The sequence below is a fragment of the Chiloscyllium plagiosum genome, chromosome 4, assembly GCF_004010195.1.
Source record: "Chiloscyllium plagiosum isolate BGI_BamShark_2017 chromosome 4, ASM401019v2, whole genome shotgun sequence".
NCBI classification, from domain to species: Eukaryota; Metazoa; Chordata; class Chondrichthyes; order Orectolobiformes; family Hemiscylliidae; genus Chiloscyllium; species Chiloscyllium plagiosum.
In genome coordinates, this window is record NC_057713.1 from 10,731,660 (window position 1) to 10,750,012 (window position 18,353).

The 18,353-nt window shown below is 43.0% G+C and overlaps 1 protein-coding gene across 3 annotated transcripts in view; it reads right to left on the reverse strand.

Annotated features, from left to right (window-relative positions):
• The window catches only part of cdh7a (cadherin 7a), a 170,436-nt gene that overhangs the window by 28,644 nt on the left and 123,439 nt on the right, over positions 1-18,353 (reverse strand). For all 3 annotated transcript variants that reach the window (XM_043687680.1, XM_043687681.1, XM_043687682.1), the window contains exons 7-8: positions 14,427-14,680; positions 6,543-6,679 (exon numbers count right to left, since the gene is read on the reverse strand). In XM_043687680.1, the coding sequence (XP_043543615.1) occupies positions 6,543-6,679; positions 14,427-14,680 (391 nt within the window). The remainder of the gene's footprint in view (positions 1-6,542; positions 6,680-14,426; positions 14,681-18,353) is intronic.

The window sequence follows — 18,353 nt, forward strand, 5'->3', positions numbered from 1 at the left end:
CACCTCCGCTCCCTCACCACCAGACGCCTGGGGGAAGAACGCCTCATCTTCCGCCTCGGAATACTTCAACCCCAGGGCATCAATGTGGACTTCAACAGTTTCCTCATTTCCCCTTCCCCCACCTCACCCTAGTTCTAAACTTCCAGCTCAGCACTGTCCCCATGACTTGTCCGGACTTGTCCTACCTGCCTATCTCCTTTTCCACCTATCCACTCCACCCTCTCCTCCCTGACCTATCACCTTCATCCCCTCCCCCACTCACCCATTGTACTCTATGCTACTTTCTCCCCACCCCCACCCTTCTCTAGCTTATCTCTCCACGCTTCAGGCTCACTGCCTTTATTCCTGATGAAGGGCTTTTGCCCGAAACGTCGATTTCGAAGCTCCTTGGATGCTGCCTGAACTGCTGTGCTCTTCCAGCACCACTAATCCAGGACATTGGTTAGGCCACTGTTGGAATATTGTGTGCAATTCTGGTCTCCTTCCTATTGGAAAGATGTTGTGAAACTTGAAAGGATTCAAAAAAAATTTACAAGAATGTTGCAAGGGTTGGAGAACTTGAGCCATGGGGAGAGGCTGAACAGGCTGGGGCTGTTTTCTCTGGCACGTCGGAGGCTATGGGGTGGCTTTATAGAGGTTGACAAAATTATGAGGGACATAGATAGGATAAATAGACAGTCTTTTCCCTTGGGTCTGGGAGTCCAGAACTGGAGGGCATAGGTTTAGGGTGAGAGGGGAAAGATATAAAAGAGATCTAAGGGGCAGCTTTTTCACACAGAGGGTGGTATGGGTATGGAACGAGTTGCCAGAGGAAGTGGTGGAGGCTGTTCCAATTGCAACATTTAAGAGGCATCTGGATGTGTATATGAATAGGAAGGGTTTGGAGGGATATGGGTCGGGTGCTGGCAAGTGGGACTAGATTGGATTGGGATATCTGGTCGACACGGATGGGTTGGACTGAAGGGTCTGTTTCCGTGCTGTACATCTCTATGACTCAAAGTTTGGGAGAAGGATGTGGAAGCATTGGAAAAGGTGGAGAGGAGATTTACCAGGATGTTACATGGTCTGGAGGGAAGGTCTTATGATGAAAGGCTGAGAGACTTGAGTCTGTTCTCATTGGAAAGAAGAAGGTTAAGAACCAGCTATCCTTAGTAGCTACACACTCAGATGACAAGCAACATGAGTTCGACTGGGACAACACTACTATTATAGGACAAGCCAAACAGAGAACAGCCAGGGAATTCCTAGAGGCATGGCACTCATCCACAGATTCAATCAATAAGCACATCGACCTGGACCCAATATACCGGCCACTGCAGCGGACAGCTGGAACTGACAACTGGAAGCGGCAGATACAAACCACTATAAATGCCAGAGGAAACATCACAGAAGCGCTTCACAGGAGGCTCCCAAGCACTGAGGATGTCACCTAGACAGGGGACGAAACGTCTGCAACACAAACTCCCAGCTCGGCGGACAGAACCACAACATCTCTATGACTCTATGACATCTGTCTTAAATCTATCACCTCTCAATTTGTAGTTATGGCCCCTTGTACAAGCTGATGTCATCATCCTCGGAAAAAGACTTTCACTCTCTACCCTATCTAATTCCCTGATCATCTTGTGTGTCTCTATCAAATCCCCTCTTAACCTTCTCCTTTCCAATGAGAACAGACTCAAGTCTCTCAGCCTTTCATCATAAGACCTTCCCTCCAGACCAGGTAACATCCTGGTAAATCTCCTCTCCACCTTTTCCAATGCTTCCACATCCTTCCAGAAATATGGCGACCAGAACTGTACACAATATTCCAAGTGTGGCCGCACTAGCATTTTGTATATTTGCAGCGTGATATTGCGGCTCCGGAACTCAATCCCTCTACCAATGAAACCTAACACACCGTATGCCTTCTTCACAGCACTATCCACCTGGGTGGCAACTTTCAGGGATCTATGTACATGCAGTCCAAGATCCTCTGCACATCCACGCTACCAAGAAACTTTCCATTGACCCAGTACTCTGCCTTCCTGTTATTCTTCCCAAAGTGCATCACCTCACATTTAGCTGCATTGAACTCCATTTTCCACCTCTCAGCCCAATTCTGCAGTTTATCCGAGTCCCCCGCAACCTGTAACATTCTTCCTAACTGTCCACTACTCCACCGACTTTAGTGTCATCTGCAAATTTACTAATCCATCCACCTATGCCTGCGTCTAAGTCATTTATAAAAATGACAAACAGCTGTGGTCCCAAAACAGATCCTTGTGGCACACCACTCATAACTGGACTCCAGGCTGAATATTTTCCATCAACTATCACTCACTGTCTTCTTTCAGAAAGCCAGTTTCTAATCCAAACTGCTAAATCACCCTCAATTCCATACCTCAGCATTTTCTCCAACAGCCTACCATGTGGAACCTTATCAAAGGCTTTACTGAAGTCCATGCATACCATGTCAACTGCCCTACCCTCATCTACATGCTTGGTCACCTTCAAAAACTCAATGAGGTTTATGAGACACGACCTGCCCTTGACAAAACCATATTGACTCTCTGAAATCAACTTGTTGCTTGCAAGATGATTATAAATCTTATCTCTTATAATCCTTTCCAAAACCTTTCCTACAACAGAAGTAAGGCTCACTGGTCTATAATTACCTGAGTCATCTCTACTGCCCTTCTTGAACAAGGGCACAATCCTCCAGTCCTCTGGTACTAAACCTGTAGACAATGAAGACTCAAATATTAAAGCCAAAGGCTCTGCTATCTCCTCCCTAGCTTCCCAGAGAATCCTCGGATTAATCCCATCCGGCCCAGGGGACTTGTCTACTTTCACTCCTTCTAGAATTGGTAACACCTGTTGGGAACTAACCTCGATCCTTTCTAGTCTAATATCTCATACCTCATTCTTCTCCTCTACAATATTCTCCTTTTCCTGAGTGAAAACCAATGAGAAACGTTCGTTTAGCACCTTTCCGATCTCCACAGGGTCCACACTCAATTTCCCACTTCTGTCTTTGACTGGCCCTATTCCAACCCTAGTCATCCTTTTATTCCTCACATACCTATAGAAAGCGTTAAGGTTCTCCTTTATTCTATTTGCTAAAGACGGCTCATGTCCTCTCTTCGCTCTTCTTAACTCTCTCTTTAAATCCTTCGTAGCTGATCTGTTACACTCCATAAGCTCTGCACTCTTGCATGTTGGTTCGAGAAACAACCATAAACAAGGTGGGCATTTCGTCACTGCTTAACAAAAACATCACCCGGGTTGATCTCTCACACCAAGGTTATAAGGACTTTTGATTTCCAACGTAAACCATTTTAACTCAGTTGTAATTGAGTTCAAACTCAATCAGTTAATCAACACTTGGTAAGGACCTGGGACCACTGATGGTTTAAGGCTCTGATTGGCTTGTTCCTTTAAGCAGCAAATATCAATGATACCCAGTGCATGGTTGGTTTGAATGAGTGCCTTCAAGTCAATTTGGTCTCAGTTCCTGTCAGCATAACATGACATTTGATTGTGTTGCTCAGTTCCGACTATCTTTGGGGTCAGGTGTAAACAAAGGAGGAACCTGGGTTGGTGGTGGGAGGGGAGGGGGGACTTTGCTTTGAGAAAGATTTGCGCAATGTCAGTCACACTCTGGGCCCATCATCCTGAGGTGCCTCTAACTGAAAGTCCAAGCTTTTCTTTACTATTTTTTGCCCAAGGAGCTCCTTTTAAAGCAAATGTGTGAACCTTTCTGTTGTCGTGTTTGGCAGGGGGGTGACAGTGAACCTTAAACTGAAGTTGAAATGGTTCACACTAGTTAGTTTCCATTGTACATTTCCAGCACATGCACAAACCCAGACAAATGGATCTGTCAGACCTGAGCTGAACTCACGCCAGCAACTGAGGAATTAATATTCAGTTCATGAATGAATCTGGATAAAGAATGTGTATCTTTAATGGTGGCCATTAAACTGGATTGCTGTTGAAATAACTCTGCGAGGGCTGGTAATCTGTCACCTTTTATCTAGACGTGCATGTACTTGTGACTGACCCAGCTAGCACAGAGCTGGCTCCTAGAGTGTGCAGAACTGCTGACACTCCTGTTTCTATCTGTCAGCCAGGGCTCCCTGGTTGGACCAGATCAACAGCTCCAATCAGGGAACTCATTTTCTATAAGGTCCACCTGCCTGACCTTATTACGATCACTAGAGCTGTTAAAAGCCATTTGGTTCATTCAATCTTACCGCCTTTGGATTATTCCCTGGGCAGTGCGCAAATTGACGTGGTGTACAGAACATTAGAGGGACAAAGACTGTTGTGGGCAAAGTGGGCTCCAGTTCATGGGGCACTAACACCAGTACTAGGGAAACTCGGCTGGAACTGTACCATTGGGCCAGTCTATACCTGAGCTACGGCTGGAACAGTGTTCTTGTGAACAGCATAACTGGGAATATAGAAAAGGTTTTAAGCTAAATGGGGTGGGGGGGGGGGGGCAAGGGGAAATGGAGTACATCAAAACATAAAGATAAGGCAGGAGAGAAAAATAGAAATATGGAAGGGACAGAGAGAAAAAAAACCTAAGAATGCACCAACAATCAAAATCAAAGATAACAAAATGGCTCTGCATTAGAATGCACCCAGCATTCAGAACAAAATAAATAACATGATGGTGCTCATTGAAGTCAATCGGATTTCCTAGTGATTACAGGATGATAAGGCATGGGTCCTGAATATTGAGGGGAATAAAGCATTAAATAGAAGCTGGTAAAGGTGGAGGGAGTAGCCCTTTCACATTTTGTTTCAGTCAGTCTAAAATCTAATCCAGATCAATGTGTAAACAAAAGTTGAGGGGAAAGAAATCTGATGATATGAATGCATTCTTAATGCAAGATCAAGTTTTTTTGTGCTTACTGGTGTTTTTGACATGATCCATATCCATTCTGGGATATTGAGCCTTGAGTTAAGTTAGAGCCCGAAGCGTGGTTTAGTGGAAAGTGGGCAATGGATCTCTCAAACTGAAATGGACCAGTTCTTAATTCTGTCACCATCTAAATCTGTTTTCTTACGTTGTAAGAAAATAATGACTTCTGCTTGAAAAACATGAATATAAACAGCTTTACTTTTTGTGTTACATGCCAATTTGGCACAGTGTTTGGCTGTACACTGAATAGAGGCTAAAATAATGACCAATTCTTTCAAATCTAAAAGCGCTGCCATATACTGAAGGAAACTAATCGATTCATCACCAGAGTTGCTGAACTGGAGCTGTTTTGCTCAGATTGACTGAAACAGTTTGGAACCTGCAGTCATTTTAAACAACCTGGTCAGACAGGTGCTAGTGTTAGACACACCTTGGGGGCAGGTACAATCTTAAAGCCTGACCATCTCAGCTCAGAGATACAGTGACACTGCAACACAAAACCCTTATCTGAAGATTAAGTTTGTCACTAACTGGAAGTTTAATCTTATTGTCCAATACAACGTAGAGGCATACAAAACTGGGATTGACAATTGCTCACTCAGACAGAACTGTAGCAGAGCCGGGCTGGTGACTATTCCGGCTCTTTGGTAACAGTGGGACTCGAATCCACTAGGGACAAGAGCCCAAAAGTACTGTCTTAGACCAGCCGTCTGCAAACTGCTCAGGAAAGCCTTCTGGTGCTTTTCTGTTCCTTTAAGATGACCTCTCACCTCTTCCGGTGCCAAGGTGAACCAGTTTGTGAGAATCCAACCTGCAGTTCACTAGATGGCCAGTCCAGGAAGATGGTCAAGGAGCAGCCTGCAATGCAGAAATCCTACCCCAACAATGAGAGAAAATCGTTGCAAAATAAGGAATGTTTTGCTATTATCTTGTCCATGCTACGCTTCGGGCTCTAACTTAACTGCAAGGCTCAATATCCCAGAATGGATATGGATCATGTCAAAAACACCAGTAAGCACAAAAAAACTTGATCTTGCATTAAGAATGCATTCATATCATCAGATTTCTTTCCCCTCAACTTTCCCCTCAATGCCATTTTATTGTCATTTCAGTTTACATTCTTCCAATGCACAAAGTTGCCTTTACAGTTCATTATACAGTAGGAACAGACTGCCATTTTCAGTAATGAACTGGCAGATCAGGAGATTGTGAGTACACTTTCCAGATCAGAGACCTGAGTAGGAATACTACGCTGAAACCTGTCGTGCAATATTGAAGGAGTACTGCACTGTCAGAGGCGTAGTTTTTTTTTTAAGGTGAGGCTCAGTCCTCCATTTCAAGTGGCTGTAAAAGATAACACATGATTTCATGGATGAGTGGGGTTGCTAAACAGGCAATGGGTGGACCCCTAGCCAATACTTAGCCCTTAAGCAATACCACAAAATTCATTTTGCTTGTTCATTTATTACATTGTATGGGAGTCTGTTGTTCACACATTGACTGCTGTGTTTCCTACTTTACCACAGAACCTCCAGTTAATTGACTGTAAAACAAGGCGAGACCTCCTGGGGTTGTGAAAGGAGGTATACAATTGATAATCTCTAAAGTATTTCTGTTGGAAATCACTTACGGCTCTCCATCGCTAAAACGGTGATGTTGTGCTCTTCAGTTGTCTCCCTGTCCAGTGATTTTGCAATTGTAATGACTCCAGTGGTGGCATCAATGTTAAAATATCTCTCCAGGTCGGTGTTACGATCTATGGAATATCTGGATAGAAAGTTAAAATTGAGAGTTTAGCATCCCTTAATGATTTCAAATCATTCAAGGAAGCCATTTACTAGTTTAGTCTACCAACAACAGGGCATGAAAGAAAACACCCAGCAAGTGGAAATGATAGAGATTCTTGAGTACAGAGTTGCCAACTCTGGTTGGCATCTAGTTGGATCCATTCCTGGAGATTTCGGTACCTGACTCCAATCCATCCTCAACTTTCTGCCATCGCTACATTCCTCAGGAACACAAGTTCCTACACCTTTTGGAATTCAATGACCCCTTTGCTACCGAACTGGATTAATCCTCACTGTTCACCAAATTGCCTCTATTCCTCATTTCCACTGATGATTTTTTGAATGAAAGCAAAACGAAAGAAAACTTAATCTTAAAATTGCTGGAATAGAACTGCTGCAATATCACTGGATTTGTAATGCAGAGACCCAGGCTCAGCATCCTGGTAATGGAGGATTGTCTCATGAGCAAAGGCTAAACAGGTTGGGACTCTACTCACTGGAGTTTAGATGAATGAGAGGCAATCTCACTGAGACATACAGGATTCTTAGGGGGCTTGGCAGGGTCAATGCTGAGAGGATGTTTCTCTTTGTGGGAGAGTCTAGGATCAGAGGGCACAGACTTTGAATTCAGGGGCACCAATTTAAGATTGAGATGAGGAAGAATTTCTTCTCCCAGAAAGTTATGAGACTTTGGAGCTCCTTGCCACAGAAAGCTGTGGGACAGAGCCCTTGTGTATAATTAAGGCTGAAATGGATAATTTCTTGATCTTGAGAGGAATCAAGGGTCACAGGTAAAGGGCAGGAAAGTGAACGTGAGGAATGTTGGATCAGCTATGATCCTACTGAATGGGAGAGCAGGCTCGAAGGGCTGATTGGCCTACAGCTAATACTGGTGATCTAAATTCAATAAGGGAACCTCAGTGATGGTGACTATCCTCAATTAATGACCTTCAGGGGAGGAAATCTGCTGTTCTTCCCTGGTCTGGCCTGCATGAGATTCCAGACACATAATAGAGTCATAGAGCCATACAGCACAGAAATAGACTCTTTGGTCCAACTTGTCCACGCTGACCAGATATTCCAAATTAATCTACTCCCATTTGCCAGCATTCGGCCCATATCCCTCTAAACCCTTCCTATTCATATACCCATCCAGGTGCCTTTGAAATGTTGTAATTGTACCAGCCTCAACCAATTCCTCTGGCAGCTCATGTCAGGTCATGCACCACCCTCTGTGTGAAAAAAGTTCTCTCTCAGGTCCTTTTTAAATCTTTCCTCTCTCACCTTAAACCTATGCCCTTTAGTTTTGGACTCCCCTACTCTAGGAAAAAGACCGTCGTTATTCACCCTATCCATGCTCCTCATGATTTTATTTGTAGGTCAGCCCTCAACCTCTGACGCTCCAGGGAAAAGAGCCCCAGCCTATTCGGCCTCTCCCTATATCTCAAACCCTCCAACCCTGGCAACATCCTTGTAAATCTTTTCTGCACCTTCTCAAGTTTAACAATGTCTTTCCCATAAAAAGGCAACCACAATTGTACACTGTATCCTAAAAGTGGCCTAACCAATGTCCTACACAGCCACAACATGATATCCAACTCCCATATTCAAGGTTCAGACCGATGAAGACAAGCATGCCAAAAGCCTTCTTCACCTATCTACCTGCAACACCCACTTTCAAGGAACTTTATACCTGCACCTCTAAGTCTTTGTTCGGCAACACTCTCCAGGGCCCGACCATTAACTGTATAAGTCCTGCCCTGGGTTCTCTTCCCAAAATGCAACCCCTCGCATTTATCTAAACTAAATTCCATCTGCCACTCCTCAGCCCATTGCCTCATCTGATCGAGATCCCATTGCACTCTGAGGTAACCTTCTTCACTGTACACACTGCACCTCTCCTTTTGGTGTCATCTGCAAACTTACTAACTATGCCTCAATTGACTGGGCAGAAATTTGGTTGATGTGGCACTATATTAGCCACCCTCCAATCTTCCAGCACCTCACCCATGGCTGTCGATGATATTAATATCTCAGCAAGGGGCCCAGCAATCTGATTTCCCTAATTCCCACAAAGTTCTGGGCAACACCTGATCAGGTTCTGGGGATTTATCTACCTTTATACATTTTAAGACCTCCAATACTTCCTCCTCTCTGATATAAACTCTTTTCAAGACATCAATATCTGTTTCCCAAGGAAGCTAACTTCCATCTCTTTCTCCACAGTAAATACTGACACAAAATATTTATTTAGCATCTCCCCCATCTTCTGCAGTTCCATACATAGTTGGCCATGTTGATCTTTAAGGGGTTTTATTCTCTTCCTCATTACTCTTTTGTCTCTAATGTATTTATAGAATCCCTCTGGATTTTCCTTAACCAAATTTGTCAAAGCTATCTCATGTCCCCTTCTTGCCATCCTAATTTCCCTCTTAAGTATACTCCTACTGCCCTTATAGTCTCCTGGGGATTCACTCAAACCCAACTGCCTACAACTGATATACGTTTCCTTCTTTTTCTCGACCAATCTCTCTAGTCATCCAACATTCCCTAAGTCTTGCCCTTCACACTAATAGGAACATACTTTCTCTGAACTCTTGTTACCTCATTTGTAAAGGACCCCATTTTCCAACCACCCCAAACCTGTAAATAGCCTACCCACAATCAACTTTTGAATGTTCCTGTGTAATACGTTCAAAATTAGCTTTACGTCAATTTAGAACTTTAACTTTTAGATTAGTTCCAACCTTTTCCATATGTTTTTAAAACAAATAGTTTTATGACGACTTGCCCCAAAATGCTCCCCCACTGACACCTCCATCACCTGCCCTGCTTTCTTTCCCAACAGAAGGTTAAGTATATCTCCCTCTCTAGTAGGTACATCCACATGCTAAATCAGAAAGTTTTCTTGTAGACACATGACAAATTCTACCACATCGACGCTCTTAACACTATGGCAGTCCATGTCTATGTTTGGAAAGTTAAAATCCCCAACCATTAAAACTTTATTATTCTTACAGATATCTGAGCTCTCCTTACAAATTTGCTTCTCAATTTCCTGCTGATTTTTGGGAGGTTCATAGTACAGTCCTAACAAGTTGATCACTCCTTACTGATTTCTCAATCCCACCCAGATAACCTCACTGGACAAACTCCAAGAATATCCTTCCTAAGTACAGCTGTAATGTTATCCTTAATCAAAACACTGCTCTCCCTTTTCGCTTGCCTCTTTTTCCTATCCTTCCTATAGTATCTATATCCTGGAACATTAAGCTTCCAGTCCTGTCCATCCTTGAGACATGTTTCTGTGACAGCTATGATATCCCAGTCCCATGTTCCCAACCTGAGTTCATCTGCCTTGCTTGTCAGACCTCTTGCATTGAATTAAGTGCAGTTTAACTTATCAGTCCAACCTCATTCTCTGCCTTACTCTTCTCGGCTTTGACTATTTGACTTGCTCCATTATTTACTGTACAAGAATCAGCCTTTTCTCTTTTCTCATTATCACCTTGGCTCCTCCACCCACTCCCGTCTTTACCAATTTCAAGCCTCCTGAGTAACACTAGCACATCTCCCCACAAGGATATTGATCCCTTTCCAATTCAGATGGAACCCATCCCTCCTTTACAGATCATTTCTACCCTAGAAGAGATTCTAATGATTCAAAAATGTGAGCCCTTCTCCCTTGCAGCATCACCTCAGCCATGCATTCATCTGGTCTATCCTCATATTCCTACCCTCACTAGCACATGGCACCAGTAGTGATCCAGATAATACTACCCTCCACGACCTACTTTTTAACCTCCTTCCTAGTTTCCTGTATTGTCTCTGCCGAACCTCATTCCTTTTCCTCCCTATGTTGTTGGGACCAATGAGCGCAATGTCCTCCTGCTGGTCACTCTCCCTGATCAGAATATTCTGCACCCTATCTGAGATATCCTTGACCATGGCACCAGGGAGGCAACTCACCATCCTGAAGACTCACTGACAGCTGGAGAAACATCTGTCTGTGCCCCAGACTAGAGCATCCCCTATTACAATCAATCTCTTGGAAAGTGACATACCCCTCATTTCAATGGAGACATTCACGAAACCAGAAATCTGGCTGTCAATGCAATACTCACCAGCAAAATGGTTGACTCTTAGCTGCCCTCTGAAATAGCCTTAATAGGCAACTATGTAGAAGGGCAATTAAGGATTGGCAACAAATGCTATTACTGCCCTCCTTCTAGAAAAGAATAAATTAACCTTTCTGAGTTGCTCTGGAAGCTTCCTGGAGGGCTATTTTCAAATCCGAGAGACTCTGGGGGGTCTTGGTGCATTGACAATCCAAGGTGTGGATCATTATTTCTTGAATAGGTGCTAACCAGACTGCTGTGTGTTGTTGGCCATTTTATGAGTGCCTTGAAGCATAAAGTTAGGCCACCCACTGCACGTACAAGCCCAGGTCATGTGAGTGCTCTGCTCTCTCTTATACTTCATAGTTTGCAATCAGACTCCAAAGAGAGTGTTCCTGCTGCCCACCTCAGCACAATTCCCCAAGGTGGACTTGATAGGATTGCTAGTTTGATACCCAGCTGTGGCCCATGCCACTCACATTAAGCCATAATCCTGTCATAGTTTTCACATGGTGCTCAGTAGGTGGCAGCGTTGCTCACACTAAGGTATCTGAGCGCTTGTGATTCCGGCCTTTTGCACAACAGCGATTTTCACTATTACATTTTGCCTACAGCTGCTTGGGTCCTACGTACGGGACTTCCTTCCCTCAATCTCTTTGCTTTTCTATCTCACTCTTTCCTGCTTTACGCTACTTCTTAAAAAACCTACCTCTTTGATCAAGGTTTTGAGTTATCTGCCTTAATATTTCACTTATGCCTCAGTGTCAGTTGATTTTTTTTGATAACACAACTATGAAATGCCTTGGATCAGTAAAGGTGTGATATAAATACAAGCTGTTCTAGTGAGAATGTGTACAGGGTATATGCAGGTAGGGAAAGAGTTAAGTTCTGAGTTTTGTGAAACAAGAGGTTCAGCTGAGCAAGACTCTGATCAGATAAGAACTTACAGTTAACAGTGGGGTGCTGGAGGCAAGATTAATGGGTTAACAAGGTGGAAAAGCAGTCATTATAAGGAGCCATTTAACAAGATGAGGGAGCAATCAGTATGTGAGGTCAGTTTAACAAGGTGAAAAGTATTCATTATGTGAAATCAGTTATTCATTGTGTAATAGCAGATGGCTTAACCTTTACTATTGATACTCATTGATTGTAACAGTCACCCAATCAATATGTATACTGCCTTATCTAAATGCTCTTCCCTGTAAAATGACTATATAGTTCATTGAGAAACTGTTATTTCAGAGAAGACTGTGAACTCATGTCTCTGTGCACATGGGCGATTGTTTTCTCTCTCTCTCTCTTTCTCTCTCTCTCTCCAGGGCCTGGAATAAAAGAGGATAAAGCAACTGTGTCTCTGAGCATCTTGCCTAGACTGAAGGGGGAATGGGACGACACTAGGGCAGATACGTGGGAAGTTAGGAGCTAGAAGCAGGCCCTTTGAGACTGCTCCACCATTCAACAGGGTCTGGTTGTGTTATCAATTTCACTTTGCTGCCTGTCCACCATTCCACATTCTCCCCCTCCCCCAAGCCCTCTCCCTTAATCCATTAGGGCACGCAGCAAGACCTGGGCAACATTTAGGATCAGGCTAACCAGTGGCAAGCAGTGTTCACAAGGAACAGTGCAATGAATGAGAATCTAACCAAAATGGCTGAAACAGGTTATCAGGACATTGCTGTTTCTGAAAGATTATTGTTCTGCTTTTATTTCCTCACAGGATATGGATATCCTTGGCTACACTAACAGTGATTGCCAAACCCCTTTGATGTCAAGAAGGTGACATTGATCTGCCTTCGAGAACCGTTGAAGTCCATCCAGTGCAAGTAGTCTGAAAAATAGTCCCACAGTTTTGGTCTAACAATAGTGAAGGAACAGCCTTAAATGTTTTGAGTCAAGATGGTGACCGGCTTGGAATGGAATTCACAGGCAATGATACTCCCCATGAATCTGTTTCCCTTCTCCTTCTGGATGATAGAGGTTATGAGTTTGGAAAGTGCTGTCAGATGAGCCTTGGTGAGTTGCCGCAGTACAACTTGTAGATGGTGTACTACTGAACCTGATGAGTGAGGTACTGAATAAACAAGCTCCTTTGTCCTGGATTGTGTCAGGTGTTTGGCTGCTGCTGGAGCTGCACTAATTCAGGGATTCTGACTGCTGCTTTTCTACATTACAAAGTACTTTAAAAGTACTTCAAAAGCTGTGAGGGGTGGCCAAGACTGGGAAAAAGAAATTTCAAGGTTACTTGACACTCATAGAAGATAAGCAAAACGCAAAAAAAAAAGTGGGGGGTTCTGCCAATAACAAGAAAAAGGATCAGCTTGGAGTAGGGGGTGAGAGGACGGGTCCATTACCAAGTAAGGGACAAACCATTTAGGGCTAAGAAGATGAGGAATGTCCTCACTGACTCTCTGAAATTCCCCACCCTAGGGGTCATGCAAAGTTCAATCACTGAGTGAGTTTGAGGCAGAGATCAATTGATGATGAGTTACTAATGGCATCAATGAATATGGGAGTAATATGGGAATGCAGCATTGAGATAGACATTCAGTGATGATCTTGAATGGCAGAGAAAGGTCAAGGAACTGAATGATCTGCTCCTACCTTCCTGTGTAAAATGCACTAAGACATCCTGAAGACTGGGCACTGCACAAAAATAAGCGTCTTGTTTTCCTAATTACTAGCACAAAATGGTGGTACAAATGGCAAGACACTAGGAAGCTCAGGGGAAGAAAGGGATGGCGGGGTGCTTGTCCACAGATCCCTAAAGGTGGCAGGACAAGTCAATAGGTGAGTTAGGAAGGCAAACGGGAAATTGGCAATTATTAATAGTACAAGATCAGAGAGGTCACGTTGGAGTTGTACAAAACTTTGGTTAAGTTATACCTGGAGGACAGTGTGCAGTTCTGGTCACCTCACTATAGGAAGGATGTGATTGCAGTGGAGGGGGTACAGAGGAGATTCACCAGGATGTTGCCTGGGATGGAGCAGTGCAGCAATGAAGAGAGACTGCATAAGATCAGGTTGTTTTCTTTGGAGCAGAGAAGGTTGAGGGGGTGTTCCTGATAGAGATGTATAAGATTATGAGGGGCATGGACAGGGTGGAGAGAACACAGCTGTTCCCCTTAGTTTAAGAGTCAAGAACAAGGCTTCTGTTTTTAATGTGAAAGGCAGGAGGTTGAGAGGGAATTTGAGGAAACGTCTTTTCACCTGGAGGGTGGAAGTCACTGTTTGGAAGGGTGCTTGAGTCGGGTGAGCTCACAACCTTTAAACAGTATATGAATGAGCAGTTGAAATTTCACAATATTCTAGAATAGTGGGTCTAATGTGGGAAAGTACACAGGAGTAGGCCATTCAGCCCCTCAGCCATTCAATGAAAACATGGCTGATTTGTGGCCGAACTCCATATTGGCCCATATCTCTGAATACCTTTCCGTAAGGAAAGCTTATCCCTCCAGATATAGCATTGAGTGGAGGTGGCAGCGTATATTTGGCAGTACAGACTCAATAGGCCTCTCCTGTATGATTCGATGAAAGCCAATGAATTGGACAGATGATTTAGAATGCTGTAGAGCTGCCCTGTACTGGGTGCAGGAACTGGTGAACTCTCACCTGACAGGATTGTTTGCTGTGTCGGGGTCATGTGCAGACACAGTGCCAATGGCAGTGCCAACCTTTGCAGCCTCAGAGACCGACATCTTGTAGAGAGGCGAGTTGAACTCTGGAGCTTCATCCACGTCCTCCACCACCAGCTTCACCGTGGTGGTGTCTGCAAAGGGTCCCAGCGCCTGGAACCTTGGGTCGGTATTTTTATTGGTGACTTCAATCTTCAGACTGTAACTTGATTTTTTTTCAAAATCCAGCTCCTGTGAAGCAATTACAAAACGTACATATATTTACTCGGCGCAATGTCAGTCCATTAAAGAGCACGACAAGCAAATGAAAGAACGAGTCACATCCATCAGGTGATGACATTTTAACATGGGATCGTTTAATTAAACGGCAGGAGTATTTTCAGCTTGTTCCTGCTCCATTGCTCTAAGCATCTATCTTTGTTACTCCTGCTATTTGCACTGAAGTGACAACCTCCCAAGTAAATAAGGTTCCAAATGAATGATTTATTTGCGATTCCTCCAGCATCCCTCTGCAATTTATTTATCTTTTAATCTATCTATCTCCTGCTGTTTTCTGAATAAGATATATGGGGTCTGATAGTCATGTCCAGAATGAGCGTAGTCAGCCCACTCAAAGATTTTACTGTCAGAACCACCCCAAAACGTTTTATAGCCAATGACAGAATTCCGTCAAACATTTTACTTTCACTCATGAAAGTTGTATTCTTGGACACTAAAGACTTGCCAAGATTTTTGGTTTCTTGCTTGCTATGAGCTGGAGAGACTGATTTGGCCAAAGCGATTCTCAGGAATATGTACCATATAGATGGAGTCATGGTTGTGGTTAATTTCAAGTAACTCTCTCCTCTAGTATTGAATGTCCCGAGTTCAGGATGCAAATCTGTTGTAGAGAATAAGCACAAAACGCCAGGCTGACCCCAGGGCAGTATTGCTAACTAGAGATGCTGACTGCTAAGCTAAGATTCTAACTGTGCCCATCTCATGGCATCACACTGCAAATAGTAATCTTCTGAGATTGACATACTTTAAAGTCCGAGAAAATGAAAGCGGGAGCTTGTGTAAATTTGTCTGATAACAAGCTTGGGGGTGAGGGGAGGGAAGTGCAGCTGAGAGAAGGTGCAAGATGCTCCCACCCACAGACAATGAAAAGGCAGTTATACTGCCTCTGGGGAACCTGTTAGTCTAAGCCTCAGGTAGATGGTTTGGATGTAAGCCGATACAAATAACTGTACATAACTGTTCATGTATCTCCATGATAAACTGGGTTTGGGACTTACAGGATAGCTAATTAACAATTCTATCTAGATACAAGGCCCTTGTGATTCACTTTGTCCTGGGAATAGGTTTCAGGAAGGGAAGTCTATTACAAGCCATTACAGTCACAGGTTACAATGTTTCCGAGACATTTCTGAAATTCAGGTTAGTCTGTAGCCACCTGAAAGAGAGGAGAGAGAAAGAGGAGTGGGGGAGGGGGGTAGAAAGAGAGAGAGAGATAGAGAGAAGGAGATAGAGGAGGAGATAGAGACAGCTAATCCTGCAAATGAAACAGAGAAACAGGTGGGAAGTCACTATAAAACCCAAGAGATCAAGTTCATGAGGATTTAAAAGTGGTTGGAAGATTCACCTAGCCTGGTTAGAATCTCTAAAATATCGAATAGAAATCACCTTTGGAAAAGGATAAATGTAGGAAGCCATTGAGAGTATAAAATAGTTTAGAACTAGCTTTGAACGAATGAAGTGTTTACTTAATCAACAGTGTAAAACATAACCAACGTTGTACATCTTCAGTTGTGCTAAAAGCCAATGGGGAGTTGCTTTCCTGTAATTCACTTGTAAGTTGCTTACAAAATCGTGATTATTCCATGTTCTTTTATGTTGCTTCTGTGATAGAAGTCTTAAAATTTGAAACCTTGACATGTGATCTTTTCAGTTGATGAATAGAACCTTTCCAAATGTTATTTGTCTCTGCAGAAATCATCTTGGTTTATATGCTCTTTGCAGGAATTCACAGAATTCACATTTCTTTAAATTCACTGAATGAAATAATACAATAGCATTGTCCAGACATTCAACAACCAGGCTTTCACATTTGCTCTTGTTGTATTCATGGTAACGCTAACATGGCTCCAGCATTCCTCAGAATAGTAACTGTGAGGATTTGACAACAATTAAATCAATTTAACTTTGAAGGTACCGGCAGAGAAGTCAGAAATTGACTCAAAGATAGGTGTTGAGCAATTAAATCATTGGCCCAACATCTGAACCTTGGAGAAATAAAAGACTATGTACACAAGGAATGTTAAAAAGATGTTTAGCATGCTTGCATTCATCGCTCAGTTCTTTGATTATAGCAGATGGAAAGTCATGTTGAAGTTGGACAGGACATTGGTGAGGCCTCTTCTGGAGTACAGTGTCCCGTTCTGGTCGCCCGGTTATAGGAAGAATATTATTAAACTGAAAGGTTCAGAAGAGACTTACCGGAACGTTATGGGAATGGAGGTTTTGAGTCCATTAAGATAGGCTTGGACTCCTTTTCACTGGAGTTTAGGAGGTTGAGAGGTGAAGTTTATAAAATCATGAGGGTTATGGCTAGGGTTAATGGTTGGTGTCTTTCCCCAGATTGGGGCATTTCAAGACTGGGGGGTATATTTTTAAGGTGAGCCGAGAAACTTAAGAAGGACATGAGGGGTAATTTTTAAAATATATACAAAGGGTTATACGCATGTGGAATGAACTTGCAGAGGAAGGGTGCGTATGAGTGCAGTTACATTTAAAAGACATTTAAATAAGTCCAATAATAGGAAATGTTTGGAGGAATATGGGCCAGGTGCAGACAGGTGGGACTAGTTTAGTTTGGGATTAAGGTCACCATGGACTGGTTGGACCGAACGGCCTGTTTTCGTGCCGTATGACTACTTCAGATGAAACACAGATTCCACAGATTTCCAAGGTTCAGTTGAAGATGAGAAATAATGCAATTTGAGAAAGAAAATGGAAAGGAAAAGAAGAAGAAATGTTAAAACATGAACAGCAGTTTCAGAGAGTAACAGAAAAGGAAGACCTAGACTTGGAAAACTGGAGGCATTTATTAGTGGGCTTTTATACCCACATCAAAGAATTTGGGTTTAAGATAGACTGATCATGGAAAAAGCAAGTTCATGTCTATAGTCAGTCTTCATTCATTAGAACTTTGTTTATTGTATGCTAGTGCTAACTACTAGCATGTGTAGTCAGATATATGTCAGGCTCTCATCTTACGATTACGTGATTTGAGCTATTTTCTACCTATGCTTCTGTCTATCTCACATCACTCTTCCAATCCTACTCAAACTCACTCTGTCCACACTATGCTGTTTATGCCCAGTGCGGTGCAGCTCTATGCTATCATCGCAAGGGTCCAGGGTCTTAATGTCCTTCAGCGACAAGAGGGAGGCCTGAATATTTGAACTGGACAGAGACAGCAGCTGCAGTTACACAAGCAGGAACTGGGGGAAAGACGTGACAATGAGTTCCCTTTAATGTCCGTTTTTGATTTAGCAAGGTCCACAGTAAACTCCCCGTTATCCGAAACCCAAGTATTCCAAAATCTTATGGAATCAGCAAAAACTTCAAAAAAAAACTCGCCATTTTTCTAAAGTTTCTTCAAAAACATCAATTTGAAGTTGGCACACCATGCTCCAATATGCACATGCTCACTCATGTCTGGAGTTACCAGAACCCAGCGAGTAAATTGCACTGTACTCTTGACATTTAGATTTAAGACTTTTCATTCAAAGAATATAAGAGTATACAGTATTGAGTTTCTATCAGAGTATTTGTTATGCAACTGACAGATTCATATAACCAGTGCCCATCAATCCCCACACTTGTCTGATTTTTATTTTATTCATAGGATATGGGGCAT